Source organism: Oryctolagus cuniculus, chromosome 16 (assembly GCF_051225735.1).
Source record: "Oryctolagus cuniculus isolate XC-2025 breed Fujian yellow rabbit chromosome 16, ASM5122573v1, whole genome shotgun sequence".
NCBI lineage: Eukaryota > Metazoa > Chordata > Mammalia > Lagomorpha > Leporidae > Oryctolagus > Oryctolagus cuniculus.
This window is the reverse complement of record NC_142882.1, coordinates 68151650-68174920: the sequence shown is the minus strand read 5'-3', so window position 1 is coordinate 68174920 and position 23271 is coordinate 68151650. Positions and strand designations below refer to the sequence as shown.

The 23271-nt window shown below is 46.8% G+C and overlaps 1 protein-coding gene and 1 long non-coding RNA gene across 5 annotated transcripts in view; one reads left to right on the top strand and one right to left on the bottom strand.

Moving 5' to 3' along the window:
- LOC149121802 (uncharacterized) overlaps nt 1-17559 on the bottom strand; it is a 205032-nt gene extending 187473 nt beyond the window's left edge. For both annotated transcript variants that reach the window (XR_016222671.1, XR_016222670.1), the window contains exon 1: nt 14199-17559. This is a non-coding gene — a long non-coding RNA (uncharacterized LOC149121802). The remainder of the gene's footprint in view (nt 1-14198) is intronic.
- Nucleotides 2714-22942, top strand: INHBA (inhibin subunit beta A). 3 transcript variants are annotated; one of them, XM_051852775.3, is made up of 3 exons: nt 2714-3155; nt 7836-8394; nt 17574-22942. In XM_051852775.3, exons 2-3 carry the CDS (start codon nt 8007-8009, stop codon nt 18458-18460), a joined length of 1275 nt encoding a protein of 424 aa, XP_051708735.1. In that variant the 5' UTR covers nt 2714-3155; nt 7836-8006; the 3' UTR covers nt 18461-22942.
- The last annotated feature ends 329 nt before the right edge of the window (nt 22943-23271 follow it).

The following is a 23271-nucleotide window of genomic DNA, read 5'->3' as shown; positions in this document are numbered from 1 at the left end:
CATTTAGAAGATGACATGGCATGGGGGTGGTGAGATATTTCCCTCCCAGCTGCCTCAGTCTTCAGAGGTTCTCTAACCTAACTTCTCCTTCCTGATGACCCACGTCACCAAGAGGCTAAGTCATAAACCTGGGAAGTTGGCCTCCACCATCTGGCCAGTGGCGTTCGTCGGCTAAGCCAGTTTGAGCCAAGCAGCTTCCCTTTTGCGAGTTTCACTAACATTTGTTGATTATGACTATTATTTTCTGTGATATAAAGTCCTTCACAATAGTTTTCCCAGTTTTCGCGAGAGAGAAACACCTGTAGGGGCATGGCCTTCCTTTCACAGCCATACCACTTCCTCTTTAAAAGGAAATTTAGAAAGGATAACATTGCTTGGAACCAGCTTTAGGATTTAGCAAAGCACTCTGTTTTATCTCTTCAGATATTGATTGTGTGTCATTCCCCTAAGGTATTAAACAAATAAAATCAGGCCACATCATATTCGTTGGTTGGGAGAACCCACAGTCATCTCACTTTTGTGAATTTCACTTCAGGGAATTCTCTGCTACATGGATTTATCTGATACTGAATTGCTAAAATGAACAACTCAATTCTTAATTCATTTACTCTCTTTTCATGAGTATTTGCCTCCTAACAACTTGGGCATTGGCCAGCTCACCCCTTCCTCCCCCACCCCCTTTTTTTTTGCTGGTCACCAAGATTCTACTTTTAGGTAGAACAAAAAGCTAGCAGGTAACATATGGAGGCCATACTGGGTAGATGGTTGCAACAAAGATGTCACCCAGGGGACCTCTTCCTGGGCCAGGTAATCTGGCATGGATCTCCAGTAATGAGGACAAACAAGTTGCATAAGGAAGCAGAATTATTCAATAATTAATATTTTTCTAGTTTCTAAGTCCCCTTGAAGCATGGATAAAAAGGCACTTGAGTGAAACTTTAAAATTGCAACTCTAAATCAGGGTTTCTCAATTGCAGAACAATGAACATCTGGGGCCAGATCATTGCTCTGCTGGGGGATGGGCCCATACCCTGCAGGGTGTTTAGTAGCATCCCTGCCCTCTACCCACTGGGTACCAGTGGTACCTCCCTCCCAGCTGTGACAACCGAAAACGTCTTCAAACCTTGCCCAATGTCCCCGGAGAAAAAAAGTCACCCTAGTACAGAACCACTTTTCTAGAAGGGAGAATAACAGTTTATTTACTGGGTTTTATTTTTTTTCTTCTTCCCCTAATTGTTTTAGTTCTAGCATCTGGGTTTCCTCGGTTCAGACAATGGCATTTCCAAATACTCTGAAAACAGAGCGCCCTTACATAGTACAAGGCCTTGTGGGATAATCTGGTGGTTCTGAGAGCAATGTGAAGCTTCGGGCTGGAGTTCTGGGTTAACTCTTTCTGACCCCGTTGTCCTCAACGCATTGTTGGAGGAGTGTTAACGTCTCCCTCTCCCTGTCTGTTCAGAACTGGTCCTCCATGGATTTCATGGTCCTGCTCTGTCCCACACCTTCCTACCTAACAGGCTGCCCATGCCTGTCCAGGAGCCAGCAGGACCAGCCAGTGCCGTCCCTGTTCACCCCTTTTGATGAGAACTTCCGGCAGGGTCTCAGCACTCCCACTGCAGCAAATATCACTCTGGGTCCTGCCCACGTTCTCTGGATCCCCAGCGCCTGTTGAGGGAGTCACCACTCCCCCATGGGGCCAGGTTTTCCTGCCTGAGCCCAGAATAGCACGTGAACTGCTCAGAACACCTCCCAAGTCCTTTTGATTCCTCTCCATAGTCACGTTTTATGTTCCATTCCCCAGTCGGGGTGAACCAGAAATCGTGCTTTTTTGGAAACAATTTTTAAAAAAAATTTTTTTCATAGGAAGGAAGCCTTGTCCTGAAGCTCCAGCCTTGTGTCACAGTGAGCTGAATCAGAGGACAGCGACCCAGTCACCTGCTGGGGGTGAGGGTGAGAGTGGGGGCAGACTTCCTGGCTGGGGTTTTTGACAGAATCCCAGCAATCCCTGAGCAGCAGCTAAAAAAAAAAAAAAAAAAAAAAAAAAACGGAGCCATGAAAAATGGCCCCTTTTCTAGCCTGCCTCCTTGTTCCAGGAGTAGTGAGGAAAGAGACCAGTTAATAGCCTGGATGAAAGCCGAAGGACATACGGTTTGCTTGAAAAGAAAAGTGAACATTCTTGCTTCCTGATCGCTGCCAACTTTGTACGGGGCCAGCTGCTGTGCGGGTAAACACCACTACGGTATAGGGCTAGCGGTGCCCTAACGTGGGTGCCACCGCAAGCCACGGGGCCGCGCACCAGCCCTGCTCTCTGGCCCTTTCGCACCATCGAGCTCTTATCCTCAAACGAACTTTGTTTTTTGACCAGCTCCCTAATTGTGATTGAAAACACCAGCTCCCCAGCAATGCACTAGCATTGGAGTTAGCAGCAGCAAGTACAGGCCCTAATTGCTCCATTTACATAAAAGTAGAAACATACAACTTCTAAATATAAATCTCTGGCACATCGTTCCTTTTGCAATTACAGTAAAAGAAGGTACCACAGGCTCCCCCCGCCCCCCCTCCAGGCTCCTGCTCGCCGCAAGCTGCTCCACCGGGTTCGCTAGTGGCTGCTCCTCCAGGCGCACAGAGCCCTGCAAAGGCTCCAGCCTGGAGTTGGAGCTGCGTGAAGTAGCCAGTAAATCAGGCCGCCCCCGCTAGGTGAATACCGCGGTGGCAGCGGGCCACTCCGCCAGTGCAGTAGCTGCTGGGGCCCAACTCCACGATTCGAGAGGGGGCAGCTGGCGGGTGCGGGGCGGGAGCGCTCCCCGGCTCGCCTCTGTCCGCGGGGGAGCCCGCCGGCCCCACTGCAGGTCCCAGTCCCTGACAGTTGCTGTGGTTTCAGTCCCTGGCACCGAGGGCTGGGATCAGAGATTCCCAGCGGCACTCACTGAACACTGATTTTTTTTTTTCCCCTCTCTGAATTCTTTAGCTGCCAAAAGGGGGGAAAAATCAAGAGCTGCTCTTAAAAGAAGTTGCCCTTGCTGGTGCTCAGGGTAAAAATAGAGGCGACCGCTTGGAACGGCTTGGCCCTGACTCCAGGCATCCCGCGAGCTGGGCTCGAGCCGCGGCCGCGTTCCGGCGTGATCTCTGGGAGCTGCCAGCAGGTGTTGCTCAAGGTACAGTAGCAGGGCCGAGGAGCCGGGACCCGAAGGGCCTGGGGGTGGGGACGCTCGGGGGGGAGGGGGCAGGAAGTGAAAGAGAAACCAAACCGAGCAAGGAAAAAGAGATCGTTGTCAGGAGCTGGGCAGACCAGCTCGGCCCTGGGCCCTGGAGTTCGCTGGGAAGAGCTCATTCCCAGTCCAGAATATTCCGCAGGAGCTATTTTCACCTGCCTGCGCCCTCCACCTCCCCCACTTGACTTCCCCTGAGTGAGGAGGCATCTGCACTGTGGTTCAGCTCAGAGCCTGGGGATGCAGGCAGAGCATGAGCTCAGAGCTGCTTAGGTAGGAGCTGGCAGGTGGGCACTGGGCTGGCAGCAGATGGCCATCGGGGCCTCCGAGTCACATGTGTGGGGAGCCCCTCTAGTCTGGGTGCTGCACAAATTCCTGTGGCACAGAGGTTTCAAAAAAGCCTCCAGGCTTCTCGGATTTTCTGCTCTTGACCCTGCAGGTTAGTAGTAGCGATCCCATTTCGTGGATGGGAATAGTGAGGCCTGAGCTTACGTGACACAGTGGAGCCAGGGTCTGATCTGGGTTTGCTTTGTGCCCTCACCACACCACTTTAAGGAAGGCGATGATCCTGCGGGCAGGACACCAGGGCTCCCGCATTCACAGGTCCTGAAGGCCATTGCTCTTCGCCAGTTCTCCTCCAGGAGGGCAGGGGGAGCGCCTTTCTTAGAAGCAGTGCAATTCTAAACCGGGGGGCAGGCGTGGAGTGCACCCTCACTGATCCTATTTCTGTCTTTGCACTCAGATTCCCTCTCTTCCTCCTCGACCTCCTGATTTCATTTCCTACTTCACTTCTGCATATGCAGTTCTTAGAATACTCCTCTTCCCTCGCAGTTCAGCACCCACACTTTTCTCTGTACCAAGCCAGGAGAGACCCTCTCTTACATAGAAAACTGCTGGTGTGCTGGAGGAACCTGCTGGACCACACAGCAGGAGGCCAGAGCCTCTATATTTTGCTTGTGGGCAGAGTGAAAAGTTTATTTTATGCATGTTAAATCCTGCGTACAAAACAACATATCTGGTCATGTGGCTTTCATTAGCTCCCAATTTTGCACATTTTATCCAACTTGTCACGAGACCCTAGCTTATGCTTCGCGAGTCTCCCTCAGACAGCTCATCTCCGCCACTCCTGTCTGAGGGTCCCTTCTGCCTGTCTCATTTCCCAGACCTGCCAGCCACGCCCCCCTCCCCAAAACCAACTAACCGATCAGCCAACCAAACTAACCTGACCGACTTCACCCCTATTTCAAGGCGAGTTCACTCCTTTATTATTATTATTATTAATAATCTCAAGTAATATTTGTGACAATCTGGAAATCATAGGACTTGAAGTTTTCTTAAGCAAGAATGATGCGTGAGGTTCTGTGTTTTTGTTTTGCTCGTTTACATGGGATTTGGAAGACTTGGGAAGTTTGCTAACCAAGTTCAGCAGAGAATAACTGTTTCTGAAGTTCTGGGTGCTAAATGATTTATGAAGAAGGCATTCAATTGCAAGATGTTAAGATAATAGTATAAGTTAGGGAGGGGAGACCATCATCATATGGGTATATGCATTTTCTTGTTTTTTTTTTTTTTCCTCTTCAGTGAAATAGCTTATTTAAAAATAACACCAAATTAGAATCCCTATAAGGAACACTATGAAATTTCTTCCCTGTAAGAAACAATAGAATACTGTGTAAATAGAGGCAACTTGACGAAGTAACAGAGGTTTTATGTGAAGACATAAAACTGAACCTGACTATAATGAGTCGTGTGTTCGAGTAGTAGAAGAAGTTGAACACTCATGAGAAGCATCTGTCTAATTCCAGTGTTTTTGTAGAAGGTAGACTAGTCACAGCCAGAGGTTTCAGTGGCTCAGTGCATCACCCAGTAGTGGCTGAGAAGCCAAGAGGGATTTCCATTAGATAATGAATTATGAAATGTCTCACACTGGAAAAACCAGTCATCCGCTGATGTCATGCTGATTCTAACCAATCCCAAACAAAGCCCCAGCCCTCCTCTGTTTGAGTGGTACCAATGTACGAATGTACAAATAAGTAGTACAGTATAAAACTTCACAGTGCCAACACCATGAAGAGGAGCTCAGGCGGCCCTCACCACATGATACAAGAGCCGGCTGGGGACAGAGAGGGGACCGGAAAGGTAATGCTTTTTAACTCTTCCTTATAAGCGCTTTACACACTCAAAGTCAGAATGGCTAGAAGGAATTTTACAACTGGCACTTCCATGGCATTGTGATTTGTATCTTTTTATATTGTTCAGGCAGGTTAATACAGCTTTTAATGGTCCTAGAGCATGCAAATAGATTATGTGTTTATACAGTCCACTCAGCACATACATACAAGTACATATGCCAGGGAGAAGGTTATTTTGAAGAGTTACATTGGCAAACAGTAACTTCAGGGAACACACACATACACACACACTCAAGCAGACAGAATCCAAAGATTGATAAGTTGCACTTACCTAAATGCTACTCTTAGGTCTTTTGAGTTGTTTGGAGCCATTCAACTTTTAGCTCTATTTCGGACTCTCTTGTAAAACTTAATGGCACTGCAAAATGCTTTGGGTACCGTGTCTGTGACTACACATAGGTGGGTGATGTTAAGTATTATAGTACAGCGAGATTTATGAAACCATTTTAACAACTGCCCCTACTCTCCTGTCCCCTCTCACCACCCCCCACTGGGAAGAAAAGGTGGCTTTTCAGGCAATGTGGACAAAGTTTTAACAATAAGAGCAAAGTAATGGATGTTTCTGGAGCCCCAACCCCAAAGGTGTTGAATGGCTTGCCACAGAGACTCCTTTTGGAAAAGGGGGCAGTGTGGACAATTCAGAAGAGCGTTGCTACCTCTGCAAGCTGTGATTTTAACTCAGTGACAGCTTTTTCTCCCTCTTTACACTCAGATCTTAGACTTGTAGTGAAGGTGCTCATTAACTCTTTCTGCTCCAAACCGCCTGGCTTAACTAGAATGCTGCGAACACACGGGGTGTCAGATAAAAGCTGACAGTACCCCCAGAAACCACGAGGGCTTCTGTGTGGCAAAGCAGCAGAAAGGGAAGGGAAGCTTTAACAGATGGACCCCTTAAAGATACTTCTGCGAGATAAAAGCAATAAGACGGAAAATGAAAAAGGGGAGGGGGAGGAGGGAAGGAGACTTTTTTAAAAAAGCCTCGGAAAGGCATTGTTTAAGAAGTCACATTTTTCCTTTGCTGTGAACACTAAAATCCACGATGATTTCATCTGTGCTGTTCCTCTGAGGGAAAGAGCAGCCCTGGAGGAGGCTGTCCGTGCACGCGCTGGTCGGGACGGGCTGGGGGCAAGCTGAGCAAACGACCACGTGACAGAGAAAAACAATTTGCCAATATATTTCGGGGATTCTGTTCCCCTCGGGCCAGTTAGTCAAGTCAGAGGAGTGCGCTCCCTTTGTAAGAGAATGTGGGAAAGGCCAAAGGCATCTCGCGTTTTCCCGGTGCAGTCGGGACGCAGCGGTAGCTGCAGGCGCGCGCCCGAGTGCGTGCAGGGCACCGGCGGGCGGCGGAAGCGGGGCGCGGGGGAGCCCCTCAGGTGGCCCCGGCGGGCGCGCCGCGCGGAGCCCTCCCGCACAGCGCCGCCGGCGACGCACGGCCGCTCCTCCGGCCCGAAACGCAAGTTCCGCGGGCAGAGCCTCGGGTCGCCCGCCCGCGGGGCCGACCCCGAGCACTTCCGCAGGAATGAATGGGAGCGGGGAAGGTCTCCCCCGCACTGCCCGGGGCCCCGCCGTCCAGGGCCGCGGGCGCTCCTTCGCCCCGGGCCCCTGTCCCCGCGACCTCCGCCACCTGTCAGCCGGACCTCCCGGCTGCCTCAGCCCCACCTGACCGCCAGGTGGGCGTGTGGTCGCCCAGGGCTGCGGCGAGGTCGGGGTGGGGGGAGGGCGCCCGGGGGCGTGGGGGGGGCGCTACTTGAATGGAGCCCTCCCAGGGGATGGACACCGTGCGTTTTTTTTTTTTTTTCTTCCTCCCTCCAAAAAAGGAAGAAGGCGAGGCCAGGGCATTGGGGCAGACAAAGAGAGAAAAACCAAAAGTGAACAAAATTAGGGGGATTTGTTTCAGAAGGGAAAGTAGGAGCCCGAGGAGGGTGCTGTTTGCAGAGAGGTGTGTGAGAGAGCTGGGAGCAGAAGCGAAGCAGCCTGCCAGGGAAGGCAGCCCCTCCCTCCCTAATCACAGCCTCTACTCACGGGCTCCCTCCCTCTCCCATTCACTCACTCACTTAGGGCCAATCCGTTCTCTCTCTCTCTCTCCCTCTCTCTCACTCTCCCTCTCTCTGCCTCCCTCCCTCCCTCTCTCCCTCCCTCACTCTCTCTGTCTCCCTCTCCCTTCCCCCTTCTCTCCCTCTCTCTTCTCACCCCCTCTCTCCTCTCTCCCTGTCTCTCTCTCCCTCCCATCCTCTCTCTGTCTCTGTCTCCCCCCCCACCCCGTGTCTCCCTCCCTCTCTCTCTCCCTCCCTCCCTCCCTCCCTCTTTCCTTCTCTCTTACTCGGAGACACTCAGAACTCTCCTCCCTGACAGCCACAAACCTACGGCACTGACTGCATTCAGAGAGGGAACCTGCAAACAAAACTTCACAGAAAACTTTTTGTTCTTGTTCCAGAAAATTTGCTGAAGAGGAGAAAGAGAAAAAAAAAAAAAGGAAAAAAAAAAAAAGCACACCACCACCACTACCAAAAAAAAAAAAAAAAAAAAAAAAAAAAAACCTGTGCGAGAGGGGGGAGGAAACGCAGGGCCTTTAAAAAAGGCAATCACAACAACTTTGGCTGCCAGGATGCCCTTGCTCTGGCTCCGAGGATTCCTGTTGGCAAGTTGCTGGATTATAGGGAGGAGTTCCCCCACGCCAGGAGCCGAGGGGCACAGCGCGGCCCCCGACTGCCCGTCCTGCGCGCTGGCCGCCCTGCCCAAGGATGGACCCAACTCGCAGCCAGAGATGGTGGAGGCGGTCAAGAAGCACATCCTAAACATGCTGCACTTGAAGAAGAGGCCCGAGGTCACGCAGCCAGTGCCCAAGGCGGCGCTTCTGAACGCCATCCGAAAGCTTCACGTCGGCAAGGTGGGGGAGAACGGCTTCGTGGAGATCGAAGACGACATCGGGAGGAGGGCAGAACTGAATGAGCTGATGGAGCAGACCTCGGAGATCATCACGTTCGCCGAGTCAGGTGGGTGCTGGCATCGCGGGGCGCGCGGGCTCCGGCTCCCACCGTCCCGGGAGGAACTTGGCGCCCTCCGGCTGCGAGCGGCTCCCGGTGTTCAGGCGCCGGCAGCGGCCGGAGGGGAGGCTGGGGACCCGGGCCGGAGGACTTCTCAGAGGGGCGGCTCCGGGCTGCGCGGCTGGCGCTCGCGCAACTCCGCCGGGCACGCGGGGCGGACGCTCTTGGGCCGGTCTGTCGCTGGAGGCCGCTCTGAGAGGGGCGCGGGTCCCGCTGGCCAGACGAGAGCCCGGGGCAGGTTTGGGGGCTCGCGGAGCAAGGAGGCTTCCGGACCCCAGCCGAAGTTCGTGATGGGGGAGGGGGTGAGCGTGCCCCGGCACGGATGAAGTCATTGTCTTAAGCAAACCCTTTCTCCTTTAAAAGTCCCATCTGGGTCCACATCAGAGAGGCAGGGCGTGTTCGTCAGTGACAGTCACTTTTTATGTTTAGAAACTCCCTCTGTAAGCGCACGGGCAGCAGAAACCCAGTTCTGGGGGGCAGTGGACTCTGAACCGGCGGTCAATTTTGGAGTACTGACTTTTGCTCTCTGAACTCCCAAAATAAATAAAATAAAAAGAACCACCACCACCACCCCCCAACACACACACCAAAAAAAAAAAAAAAAAAAAAGTAAAAGTTTGTTCTCTCTGAAGTTACCAGGAGCTCTCTTGCCAAGGAATGCAACCTTGACAAAAGTGCTCTTAGCTACTACATTGAACTCTCACTCAGTCCTGAAGAGGAAGAACTTCAGTAACTAGATTCTAATCATTGGCCCGGGACCACACTAACCTGTTGCTGAATGGAAAATACCTGTGAGAAGTATGGGCCATGAACTTGGAGCCAGGCTCAGGTTCTTTTTACAGTTGTGGGATGCACATCCCTCTGCATGCCTACAAGCCCACGCCTGCCAGGCACACATGCTGGGCACACAGATGTGTTAATACTGTGTTACTTTCATGGTAATGCCAGGCTAAAGAATCCCTTGCCAAATCTATTTGAAAGGAATGCCATTGTTTTGTTTGGTAGAGCATATGGCCAGTAAAGTATGTGCAGGGACTCCCAGCATTTTGTTTAAAAGTTTGCTGCAGCAGTATAAACAATTAAGGCAACACTCAGAATTTCCAATCCTGAAAACCTGTTGACTCACATGTTCTGTTTTCAAGAAAGCCATGTGCGACCTGGGCACCCCTTTGGGGGAGCAGAGAGCCTAGCAGCTTCTGGCTTCCCCCTTAAGCAAAAGCCGCTGGGTGTTCCACAGGCTTCTTGGGCAACTGAGCTCCTAGCCCCAGAAGTCTGTCTCATTTAGGGAATGTTCCACTTTCTTTCTTGAAAGTTCTTTCTTGGTGCAGCCCCCAGAGGTGAGATCCTTAGGGCTTTATTTTTTTCTGAAGCGTATAGAGGAAATAAGTCAGATTGGAGTCTCCAAGTTGCCACCCAATTTTTCTTCAACCTTTCATTGAGGAGAAGTAGAAGAGAAATGCTCCCACCATCGCGTCCTACGTAGGAGAGGGATCCCAGTTGTCTGGAGTGCTGCTGTGTAGTTGGTGCGGAAGGAGCCAGCGCTTCTGTGTGTCAGCTTGCCCACCTGATGGCCTCAACCACACCTCTTACTCTATTTACTTGAACCGCATCCTATAACTGAATATACCCGTGTCTCTGACCACCGCTAACCCCACCACTGATGCTAGCAATACGTCCCTTTTTCCTGACTTACTGTACTTGCGTAGCAAATCATTCTCTTGGAATTTAGCGATTTGGCAGGGAAAGAATTCGACCATTGACATCCTTTCTTATGGCCTTCATCTCAGTGCTGATCTCCGTCAGTTATGTGGGCTCTTGTCATCTTTGACTTCTCTGGTAGGTGTTTAGTTTGAAAGAAAAGAGCTACTTTTGGGGAGGGCATTTCATTGGGTTTACAGACTGACTGAAGTTTAAGGTATGTAATGGGAAACGCCTCCTGGTTGAGTTTGCAACTCTGAGTTCTTAGAAGAGGTTTGTTATAACAGCTCATTTTTCTCTTCTGAGAAGTTTCACCCATTAACCTCGAATCGATTTAATATAATTTTACAGATTTAACGATTGCATTTATGGACAATGAGCTCTCTAAGTAGAGTACCATGCAAGCATTTCGCTGCTGATTTTGCTCACAGGAAAGCTATTTATCATCTGCATAATTGTGGCGAATATAGGAAAATGAATAGCAAAGATCGATGTCTTGTTGCTTTTGGAATAATTCAACTTTCATAACATCTCAACTATGTGGAACGTCAAGACTCTGGGAGAACAGAAAAGGGCATGCCTTTTTCTTTTCTTATAAACTTTTGTACAGCATGGAATCAAGTCATTAGTGTCACCCATGAACGTCCCATAAATTCACACCCTTAGGTGCACCTTTCAACCTCAAGATTTCTCAGTTTGGGGACAGGTGTTTAATTTTTGCCTTTCCTCCAATTGTTCACAGTCACAGCAGTAGAGGGACTACAAAAATGAAGGTGCCTTGCATTGAGCTTTTCTAGCTGTGTTTAGGTACAAAGTGCCCATCTTTATTATCAGACTGATGTTAATTGTTTTGGTAGCACCAATGGGAAATCACTTTAAAACATTTTGCAATGTATTCCAGCACATGTAAGGGACTTCCTTTCTCTGTATGTCACCCCAAATTGCTCCACACAATTAGTGTGTTCTTAGCGTTTACCTCAAGGCCTTAACTAGGTATCTTCTCTTCAAGAAAAACACTGTGGGGAAGGTAAAGCCTAGAGGTAAAAGTCATTGGCTTTGCAGTTGGTATATTTTATTGTACTTTGATTCTCGCCAGTAGCTGGTCAGCTAGCATCCAGCCATACACACTGTTAAGTCTCTGTCCTCTGCAAGACCTAGATGCTGGTTATGTGGTAATTTAACTCTGAAATTGATAGCACTTGTAGGATGGATAGGGAAAGATAAACACAACACCAAGCACTGGTTAATGCTCACATAGCCTGGAGAATTCCATTTCCAGCAGATTGTGGAGTTAGAAATGTACACTCTCAGACAGGGATCTAAGGAGGCTGGCATGGGAACTTTCCCCTCCCCCAGGAAGCCATCTCAAAGTGGAGTTGACTCTGAGCGCCCCCTGCCCGGAACTTCCCTGTGAACTACCCTCACTGGCCCTCCCTGCACCTTGAGGGGTTGCACACTTTCTTCTCGGACTAACTAGAAAGGATCGACCACAAGAGGGCGCATTCCAAAGACTTTTTGCTCCTTGTCAATCTAGGCAAAGGCCATTGCGCCTACTGGAAACCCCTTTCTGTAGCTCCTTAATCCTGGTGATTATCAGTTATCTCCTGCTCCTCCAGCTGAAGTTAAGACTTTATGGGATGGGAGACACACAGCTACCTGTAATACATTAAATGAGACAGAAGCAGAGGAAGTGGGAATTCTGGTGATGCATGTGAGCATTCCAGAGCTCCATGGAAGGCAGAGGAGTGATAAATTTCAAAAGCAAACAAAGCCGAGCATGGAGAAATGTGACCATGAATCATCAGCGATACTGATTTGCTCACGAATCTCTCCCTAATACGGTTGCCTGGGTTTATAAAAGCCATCTTCCATCTCCCCTGATTTCGTGTCCTACTTTGCCTGCCTTATCAATGCTTTTCAGCAGCAACAAATGACAAGGGACTTCGAACAGGGAGGGGAAAAAAGGCTATTTATTGAACGCCTTGTGGGAACATGGTGTTCGGCTTCTGAGGATGCCTTTCTTTCTGAACTGAGGGTGTGGAGAGAACTGGTGAGGAAAAGATGTGGAAAGAGATTAATCGTGGTTTGCGGCCTGTGAAGGAGGCGGACTGGGGTGGGGGTGGGGGTGGGGGAGTGGGGAGAAGCCAGGGTGGAGATTCAGATTTTGCATTTGGAGAACTGGAGTAATACCATCTCCGGCACTTTTAGTGAAAACACGTATTTGATTTGGCTTCTCTCCTGCTAAAAAATACATGAGCATGATCTTTCAACTGTAGCTCAGATTCTTCGTACTTCGCTGGTTCCTAGGTCCAAAATCAAAAGTGTAAAAGTTCTCAGGAACTTTGGAAGAAGTCCCTGAAATTCTGTGAGTTGAATCTTAAGAACTTTCCCCCTTCTCCTAGGAACCTAAAACCCCTTTCTCCTTAACTGTTTAACCTTCTTTTTCATCACCATTTAAATGCAAGACGCATGGGTGCTGAATGTTTGTGACTGAGCATTTACAATTCAGTAATGGATCTTAAGGAGAGCTGTCAGGGCTAAAAAGGTAATCAACATAATTTATGATCGAATCCCTACTTGCAGGGGCAAAGTCCTCCAGTGTGGGTCAAAGGAGGAACAACCTCCAAGACCTCACTTGCTGCCTTCTGCAGAACCCCCTGGAAGCTGTCCAGATGCAAAGTTGGGTGCTTCAGAGAACACACACGCTGTCAATAGCAGCTCTATGTCACTACCACTGACTATGCCATATCCAGACACACTGAGACCGTGGTGAAGAATGGAAAATTAAAGTCACAGCCGCCTTTTTACTGCAAAGCTTTGCCCCCCCCCCCGGGGGGGTTTAAATACTCTCTGTAAACAACAAGGCTTTCCACAATATCGTTAGAGACATAATTATTACCCATGTGCAAAAGGGCAGCATACTTGAAGCCGGACCCTGGTGAGGAAAACCAAACCAAACCAAACCAAACCAAACCAAACCAAACCAAACCAAACCATACTGAAACACTGCATGTGTGTGTTGCTGTCATCTGCCCACACATCCGAGATGCTGAACTTCAGGCTGCGTAGTATTTTGCATCCTAATGTAAGAGAGGGGAAGGACAAGGCGCATGGCTGCTTAACCCTTGGTGCGCTTCCATGATTGATTTATTTGAAACATTTGGAGTATTTTGAAAGCAAAGGAAAATGCACTGAAATACCCTTTCAGGTGTCTGCTCCCAGCTTACAGCGGCTTCCCTCCCATTAGGCAGCATTTCAGAGGTATTCCCCTGCAAGGTAGAACATTTATCCCTACCCGTTTTTCTGCACCTTTTTTCTCACCCTTTAGTATGTGTCCATCAAGCTCAGAGGGGCTTAAATGATGAAATAATATCACCCACATGGGCTTGCGTGGGACTTTCTTAGTGAATTAGTCAGGCAGAGCAGGCTGTGTGATACAAGCTTTGCTCACCAGCCTCGGGAGGGGAAAAAATAGCACAGAGGAAGAAAGGAATATTAGGAGAGAGAGTAGGTAATGAAAGGTTAGCAAATCAGCCAGCTCTAGCTGGTTAGCTAGGCTGTAGTGTAGGAACCCAGAACACACCTGTACAAACTAATGCTTTACCTGCTCAGGAAGCATTATGGGAAGGCTTCCATTTCAGGATTTTACAGCACAAACTATGTAAAGCAAACCTGAAACATTAGAAATCGATCCTAAACGTCTCAGCCTCAGGCAGCCTTTTCCCATTTTTTTTTTTTTTCAATTTGTTATGCAGAGAGATTTGCAGCTTGGGGCATGGCATGCTGAAAGTGCTACTGCAGTAAAGCAGTCTCTTGTAGGTAACATAGAGATAAAGAGAACAGCATCACTCGACTGGTTAGCTGTTCTGTTTTTTCATACCTAAGACATTTGGGGCTTATATTTCTGAAACCTTCAGCCCTGATGAACATGAATTCCGTGTCAGCTTCAGCCGACTCGCTAGCCCCACCCCCTTCTGCAATGAAAGCTAATGTAATAGAACAAAAAATATGCACTGCTTTTTAAGTCAGAAAACAATAGAACTTGTAAAATGTACCTGCATGTGAGGTGGACATGAGGAAGACTTGATTCTCTCTCGTCCCCCTGTTCCTGAGCATTATGGCAACCGCATTTTCAGGAAATTGGATCTCAGTTTTATTTTTTTTCCTGATAAAATATCATGCAATGTACAAATAGCAGTTCCAGAAATGGACACCAGGAGAAGGAGGCGACAGGCATGTCAATTAGTAGGGGGAAAATCCAAATGTCAGAAATATGGGGGAGAGAGAAAGCACGCAGGCAGTGGATGCAAATACAGGCAAGGGCGTCTTTCAGCTCAGATCATTAAACTGATGCATAAATCAGTGCTCGTGCCTCCCCACAACACGCAGGCGATGCCATCCAGTTAATTATCAGCCAAGACCAGCATGAAAGTCATTTTATGATGACTCTCTGATCCTAATATAACAGCACCTGACAGATTGAGCCCCCTCTAATGAGCACTCTCTTTGTACAATCCTCTCTCAGGAACACTAAATCATTTGCTTCCAAGTACAGCTGCCTGTGAAGAAGGGGTGGGGCTCTATGGTGCCTTAGAAACCTGCTCTTGTGAAATGAGGGGCTGTCCTGTGGACTGTGTGACTGAAAGCCAGTGGCCTCGGCCTCCCTGGCCCTACAAAAGCAATTTGCATGCGGCTGTCACTTGTTCTGGTCCCGGCAATTAACTCTCTCTTTCCCTCCACCCCCGGGGCATCTGTAGATGTCTGTGGACTTGATTCATGGACAGTCCAAGGCAGGCGGGTCAACACCGCCATCCATCTGCCTTCATCCTCAACCCCTCGTGTCCAGCGTGGATGAGCGCAAAGGAGCCCTGTGAGGATGGGTTACCTGACACCCAGGGAGTCTTCCCATCTGGGGCACTGTCAGATGCTTTGGTTTCACACACTCTTTCCTAGAAAAACAAAACACAACCTCATGCCCTCTGGCTTCTCTAATTTAGCAGCTACTGTCTCTCTGCCTTCAGAGTGACACCCTGTGCCGGTTAGGGTTTCAGAGGCTGGCCTGCCTAGAGACAGAAGGGGAAACAGCAGGTAGCTTGTTAACAGGCTCCACGGGGCAGGGCGGGGTGCCCACGCAGGGGCCGGGAGGGAGCCTGCAGCTCCTTGGGGCCGGTGCCCCAGGCTTGGGAGGTTCCCCCCAGCCTCTTCTTCTGCTTTTGCCAGGACCCTAGCACCTTAAAATCTGCTGCTGGTTGCCTTTTTGGATTTAAATAATTAAGCTGTGCTTCTTGGAATCTTCCCTTTTGCTTTCCTAAAAAACAAACAAACAAACAAAATCCACCAATTCATAGCAAAGGGGAATATAGAAGTCACGTTTCTTGGGGGAAAAAAAAGTCAGCCTGTTTCCTAAAATAAGCCAGCTTCCCCCTCTAAGTGCTGCCTGCTCTGGAGTCCTATCTAATCACAGGGCCAGCTTCATTATTCATTTCAACTCCTGCCAGAGACATGAGGTCAGAGGCAAAGGAACTCCCCTTACCACTGCCATCCTCATCATGGCAAGTTGATACAAAATGCCTGGGAACCTTTCATATCCATCTGCAGCCCTCCTTGGCCCCTGCCCCAGTGAATTTACCACTATCATAATCACAGTGTACAGAGTGTGTTAAATTAAGAACAGAATCTACAGTGCGCAATGCACAGAAAAGCGGCCGTCTGCTGCAGAGAACTTGAAACTGTGCCTAAAATTTATAGTACCGTAAACATCTCAGGGCCTGGAGTGATAAGTATGGCTGGATTTCCGTTAGCTATAGAAATCCAGGCAGGGAGATCCTCCTAGGGAGTGAGAGTTCTCAGATGAACTTGAAGATTGTTCCCAGATTCATACATGAAATGCATGCACAGCAGACAATTTTAAGTAGGTACATGGTCATGTACAGGGGGTCGTATTTTTATACACTGCCGTGTGGCAAAAATGGAATTGAGGGGAAATGTTTGATGAGTCAAAAAGCCCTGTTCTGATTACTTGCTTCTTATAGTAAACGTTCTTGCATGAATAAACGCTCAGGTGCTTATGAGAAGAGAAGGAAATAGATGAATTTCTAATTTTAGCATTAGGCTAGAACTGAATGATTGATGAATCCAGCTACCCTGACAGTGCAGGGATTTCCTGTAAATTAGCAGCAGTCGCTCTCTGAAGTATGCTGTTGGTGCTCAGTCAGCTGTATGCAAAAGGGACGGGGGCTAAAATATGTATTCAGAGGTAGACAACTTCCTGAATTTCATCAGCTCAGTGCTGAGGATGACTCCACTGGACAATAAATGGCGAGCTATTGTCTACTTTCTGCTCAGCACTAGACTATGACAATGAATGAGTCAGGAACTCACACACTGGGCATCCCAACCTACACGGGCAAGAGGGTGACAGTGGAGGAGATGTAAGAAGAGGCTTCTGGAAGAAGTGTCTGAGGCCTCACGGAGGGCACCGAGGGGGGTGTGTTGGGATGGGGCAGGTGTGCTCTGGATAGCAGGAACAACAGGTGTCACTGACTGCAGGTGAGAGACAGCTTTGGAAACGCCACATAGCCGGATCAGACGGAACAGGAGGCTGAGTGAGAGCTGGAGCTGAAGGCAGCAACGGTGCCCGTTGGCCATGGAGCCCAAAGAAGTCATTAAAGACTTCAAGAGGGAGTGGCCTGATCAGCTCCACCTTTGGGGAATGGTGCCTCCGGCTGCTCAGAAGAGGAGTGAATTGGAGAGAAGCTTGACTCAATGCAAGCAGAGGCAAGGCGACCTGGGGAAGAGGGGATAGGGACATAGGGAAAGATGGGGATGGGGAAGGGAGACTAGCTCAGGGTGCACCTGCACATGGGCATGCATGGACCCACACTGCTTAGTGGGGGCAGGCCTTTGGTGTTACCCCATGTGATCCTTCCAGACTGTGGGACGAAGGGTCGAATGTCGTGATGGTGTGTTCCCATTGTGTAGAAGATGAAGCTGAGATGGAGGATGCAGACCCCAGGCCTTCTGCATTCGAGAGCAAAGATTCCAAAAATGTGTTCTCATTAAGGGACAGAGAGCAAATATTTCAAGCTTTGGGGGCCAGCAGAGGGTGTCTGTAGCAGGTACCCAACTCCTTGCTGTGGTGCAGAGGCGGCTGTAGACAGCCTGTGAAAAATGAGCATCGCTCGCTTCCAAAAGAGCATTATTGACGGGCACTGATTTAGTTTCCAGACAATTTTCACGTGTCACCAAATACTGTTTTTCTTCAATCATTTAAAAAATGTGAAAACCAGTCTTAGCTGTAATTTGCTAACCCCTGTTCTAGATGGTCCGTTAAGGAACGACTGCTGCTCGCCTGCAGTCAGCGAGGAGACGCAAATACTGATGAATTAACCAGTGTCCCTCTGTTCTCTTGTGCTGTGTTTTGTCTTCAGGCACAGCCAGGAAGACGCTGCACTTTGAAATTTCCAAGGAGGGCAGTGACCTGTCTGTGGTGGAGCGGGCGGAGGTCTGGCTTTTCCTAAAGGTCCCCAAGGCCAACAGGACCAGGACCAAAGTCACCATCCGCCTCTTCCAACAGCAGAAGCACCCGCAGGGCCTCCTGGACACAGGAGATGAGGCCGAGGAGGTGGGCTTGAAGGGGGAGAGAAGCGAACTCTTGCTGTCGGAAAAGGTGGTGGATGCTCGCAAGAGCACCTGGCACATCTTCCCCGTCTCCAGCAGCATCCAGCGGCTGCTGGACCAGGGCAAGAGCTCCCTGGACGTGCGGATTGCCTGCGAGCAGTGCCAGGAGAGTGGTGCCAGCCTGGTGCTCCTGGGCAAGAGGAAGAAGAAGGAAGAGGAGGGGGAAGGGAAGAAGAAGGACGGAGGCGAAGGCGGGGCGGAGGAGGAGAAGGAGCAGTCGCACAGACCTTTCCTCATGCTGCAGGCCCGGCAGTCGGAAGACCACCCTCATCGCCGCCGCCGGCGAGGCTTGGAGTGTGACGGCAAGGTCAACATCTGCTGTAAGAAACAGTTCTTTGTCAGCTTCAAGGACATTGGCTGGAATGACTGGATCATCGCTCCCTCTGGCTATCACGCCAACTACTGCGAGGGCGAGTGCCCGAGCCACATAGCAGGCACGTCGGGCTCCTCGCTCTCCTTCCACTCGACAGTCATCAACCACTACCGCATGCGGGGTCACAGCCCCTTTGCCAACCTCAAATCGTGCTGTGTGCCCACCAAGCTGAGACCCATGTCCATGCTATACTACGACGATGGCCAGAACATCATCAAAAAAGACATTCAGAACATGATCGTGGAGGAGTGTGGCTGCTCATAGAGCTGCCCACCCTGGGGGAGGGGGAAGGGAGTGAGAGGTGTCCAGAAAAGACAGTGGCAAAATGAAGACATTTTTTTAAAGGTTTCTGAGTTAAACAACCAGAAAAAAAATAGAAATTAAAAAAAAAAAAAAAACTAACCTAAAAGCAAAACCTGATCTGATGAAACAGATGAAGGAAGATGTGGAAAAAAAAATCCTTAGCCAGGGCTCAGAGATGAAGCAGTGAAGGAGACAGGAATTGAGAGGGAAAGGGAGAATGGTGTACCCTTCATTTGTTCTGAAATGAAACTGATGATGCCAGTTGTAAATGGGGTATTGTCCTCTCCCCCCTTGCAGTTCTCTTGCGAGCCCCGAAGTCGACTTGTCTAGTCTGCAGTAATGGGGACTAACATGACCCAAATAGCATCTAGAAAGCCATGAGTTTGAAAGAGCCAGTCATAGGCACTTTCCCACCCAATTACCCAGGTCATAAGGTATGTCTGTGTGACCCGATCTCTGTGTCTATCAGCACGCACACACACACACACACACACACACTACATACTGGTAAAAGGACAATAGTGTGCAGGTGGTCACACTTTCTTTTTCTGCACCACTTTTACAACAAGACAAAACAAAACCAATATTAAAAAAATTGAGAACAGGAATGGGAAGAGTGAAAGATCAAGGGAAAAAGAATACCAAGTTACATTTCGTTAAGGTGCTTATGATCTTAGAACTATGCAACCTAATAGGTTTGAAACTGTTTACCTGAGAGAGAACAAAAAGAGAGACTTTTTTGTATTGGAAGTAACCTGATTAATTTTTATTTTCTTCAAGGAGAGATACTTGAAAGGAATATGTTTGTCCATCTGTTGGATCCAAACATTTCTATATTTTGTAAATGTTGTTTTTTTTTTATCGTTTACTATTTGCACTACAATGGTGTTTGACCTGTCTAATCCTTATTTAACAAGTATTTTCTTTGGGTGGGGGTGGGGGTGGGGTTTAAGAGCTGCACTTAATGTGAGCTATAAAAGAACTGCTACAGCACACAAAATAGCTATTTTTATTATTATAATTATAATTATTATTATTATTTTGTACCTTAAAAAATAGACACATACACCAAAGACATTTGTGTGAGCCTTTAAACAGTCTGTCTGTGGTTGGTACCATTCACCATTAACGAGTCAGGGGTTGAGGTTCAAGGTTGAGTAAGGTGGATTGTGTTTGGGCTTCAACGACCTGACAGGTTTGGTTTTTGACTCCTTTTGCATCCATGAAACAGGACATTTCATACTGGATGTACAGTAGTTGTACACTGTTGGATATCAAGTTCAAATTCATGAGACTACATGCTTGTATGTGTATATATACATTGCTTGTGCATATGCATATCTGTGTGTATATATACATGTCTTGTACCATGTCCTTACACATTTTAAGCACTTCAGGCTGTCATTTTTTAATGTTCTTAAAGCAATGAATGTTTGTGTGCAAAACACAGTATTTTTAAGAAGGATAGGCTATAGTTTTTGCTTTTACTCTGAACTCGGTGGGCACATTTCAAAAATTTGGATGGGAAAAAGGCTGGAACTTCCAGTGAATATTTAGTAAGGCCCTCTTTCAATGTACAGGGATCAAATTCCCTCCTCTTTCTTCTCCCCAACCCCTCTCCTCCCTACAAGTTATCCCCTGTGGGGAAGACAGAATGTTAATCAAAACTCTGGGCTGTTTTTTTTTTTTTTTTCCAACTTATATTTGTTGTCTATTGGAATCAATCTTAAATCAGAAGCATTTTGTTGTTGTTGTTTTGGGGGAAAAAAAAAAAATCTCATCCTTAGGCCAGAATAAGAGAGTTTATGATTCAGGCCTGGTTCTGAGAAATATTACCTGCACCAGCTGGGTTAAATGATACTGTTGTCACTATTTGAAAGATTGATAATTTGGGGGACGGTGTTAAGAGAATGGGAGTAAGGAAGAGAAAAGCTAGGAGTTAGGAAGAGGTGGGGATGAGGAGAGTATAAAAGCCTAATATTTAATTTACAGCCAAAACTCTTGATATGTAAGTTTGTATGTATTGATTCAGATGTAAAAAGGAAAAAATTTTTTATAAATATCAAAGTATATGCTTAAAGCTGAGTTTCTATCTAATTTATTCCAGTATTCCGCTTGCCTAGAACAGCTGATAAGTTATTCATTTATGTGCTTTTTAAAATATAGAGCCCTGTTTACTGACTTGTTTGAAGTTTGCCAACATTTTTAAATGTTGAACAAATATCTAATAATTGGGAAAAAACATTCATCAGTATTTTGTGAAATATTTATTGAAGCTTTAACTCTTGTCAATTTGTAAGTTTAAAAAATAATCATAAAGAAATGAAAAATTAGTGAGAAACCAAATATTACAAAAGGCGGTTTAACTCTTCTTGATAAATACACTAAGTCAGTATAGCGTAACACTAGGCTGTATATAGGCAAATTACTTATCTCCATGCCAGGCAAAAAGACCATGTTCTAGAGGCCCACCCTTTCTTGTGCAGGAAATAGAACAGGAATTTCATGAGAAACTCAAGAATGGATTCTAATTGGGGTCCATCAAGTTTAGACACTCTGCATGTGGGAGAGTGGGTGTGGTGAGGAAAGGTTCAAGGACAGGAGTAGAGGGCCATGTTCAACTCCACAAATTTTCAGAAAGATGCTGAGGGCCTTTAGAGCGGCTTCTTCTTTGGTACTGGAATTGATACTGGAATCTGTGCAGATGGTGGGAGGAATACGTCCCAATTCACTGTGCAATCACACAGATGATCAAGGCCATGGTAAAAGCAGAAACTTACAAAGACAGTGATAGCTGTGTGGAATGCCCATTCATCTCAAGTACATCTGATATCTTTTTAAGCCCTTTAAGTTTGACACAAATCAGGGGTAAGGTGAGGGTTGATCAAAGACTATGGTAGTTAGAAGAATGAAATTTTGTACGACAGCATTTTAACTGGATATTAAGTAATCGAGTTATCACACACCAAGAAACCCTCACCTTGTTTCATTAAATCTACATGGCCTTGGAATAGAATTGTAAACTGCTACCATCTCTAATAATGTTGACAGAGACTGTCATCTTTAATAATCTCAGAATTTGAAAAGTCTAGTGAACATCCTGTCTTTTCATGTAACAACAGAAAGGTAAAAGGAAAAGCTTTTGGATTCTACCATGTTGGGTTCCTCATAGTACATTTTCCTGAGATGAGGATGGCTCCATCAGATCTTAATATTTCTCCACTCTTTGTCTAGGACTAATACCTACGCTCCTAAATATCTGCCCACACCAGTCTGAGAAGTTTTGAAAAGTATTTGTCCCAAATATCTTTTTTTGAATAAGTACTTTATAGATTGATTTAAAATTTTCAGCCCCCTACCCCCCAAGTAAGGTGAATTCTAGCACATTGACTCAAGATTTTCTTGTCCAGGAACATCAGCCAACTTCATATTTGTTTAAGATTGATTCCACACTCCATTTTTCAAGGAGAGTCCCTGCATTCTCCTCAAAGTAGAACAAGTACATTTTTTTTTAACCCTGGGGATTGAATTTCAAGAGGTGACTCTCAAAAATGCAGAGAACAAATATTTTTCAGTTGTGTGAAGCATAGATTCAAATGATCATGTTCACTTGAAAAAATGATTTCCTGTGGGGCCTCTTGACAAGTTCCCTTTTCAATGTAGAGAAAAACTTAGTCACCCTGAAAACCTACATAATAAATGAAACTTGTAGATGTGGGCAGAAGGTTTGGGGGTGGACGTTGTATGTGTTTAAATTAAATCCTGTATCAATGAGAAGCTATTGTATGGGTTAGAGAAAATGAATGCTTAGAAGCTGTTCACGTCTTGAAGAGCAGAAGCAAACCACATGTCTCAGCTATATTATTTATTTTTTATGCATAAAGTGAATCATTTCTTTTGTATTAATTTTCAGTGGGTTTTACCCTCTATTTAAATGCTTTGAAAAACAGTGCATTGACAATGGGTTGATATTTTTCTTTAAAAGAAAAATATAATTATGAAAGCCAAGATAATCTGAAGCCTGTTTTGTTTTAAAACTTTTTATGTTCTGTGGTTGATGTTGTTTGTTTGTTTTTATTTTTATTTTGTGGGTTTTTTTTTTTTTTGCATACTACATGCAGTTCTTTAACCAATGTCTGTTTGGCTAATGTAATTAAAGTTGTTAATTTATATGAGTGCATTTCAACTATGTCAATGGTTTCTTAATATTTATTGTGTAGAAGTACTGGTAATTTTTTATTTACAATATGTTTAAAGAGATAACAGTTTGATATGTTTTCATGTGTTTATAGCAGAAGTTATTTATTTCTATGGCATTCCAGCGGATATTTTGGTGTTTGCGAGGCATGCAGTCAATATTTTGTACAGTTAGTGGACAGTATTCAGCAACGCCTGATAGCTTCTTTGGCCTTATGTTAAATAAAAAGACCTGTTTGGGATGTATTTTTTTATTTTTATTTTTATTTTATGTCTTACTTAGGGATTGTCCAAGATCAACTTTGCACACACATCACCACATCCTTTGCTGGATGATGATTATCTCTACTGTAATTATCTGGAAGAGTATGAGAAACAGACTGAATATGGGAGAGGGGACAAAGGCTAGAGGGAGAGAGCTCATGTAGAGAAAGAGTACATATTGTCACCGCAGACGCTCCCAGTGAGCTCCCGATGCTTGGGCCAGCAGTATTTACATTTTATTCATTTTGTTAATTTCCCATTTCTGCAACTATAGTGGCAACTACTTCTAGAAATAAAGAGATATTCTTTCC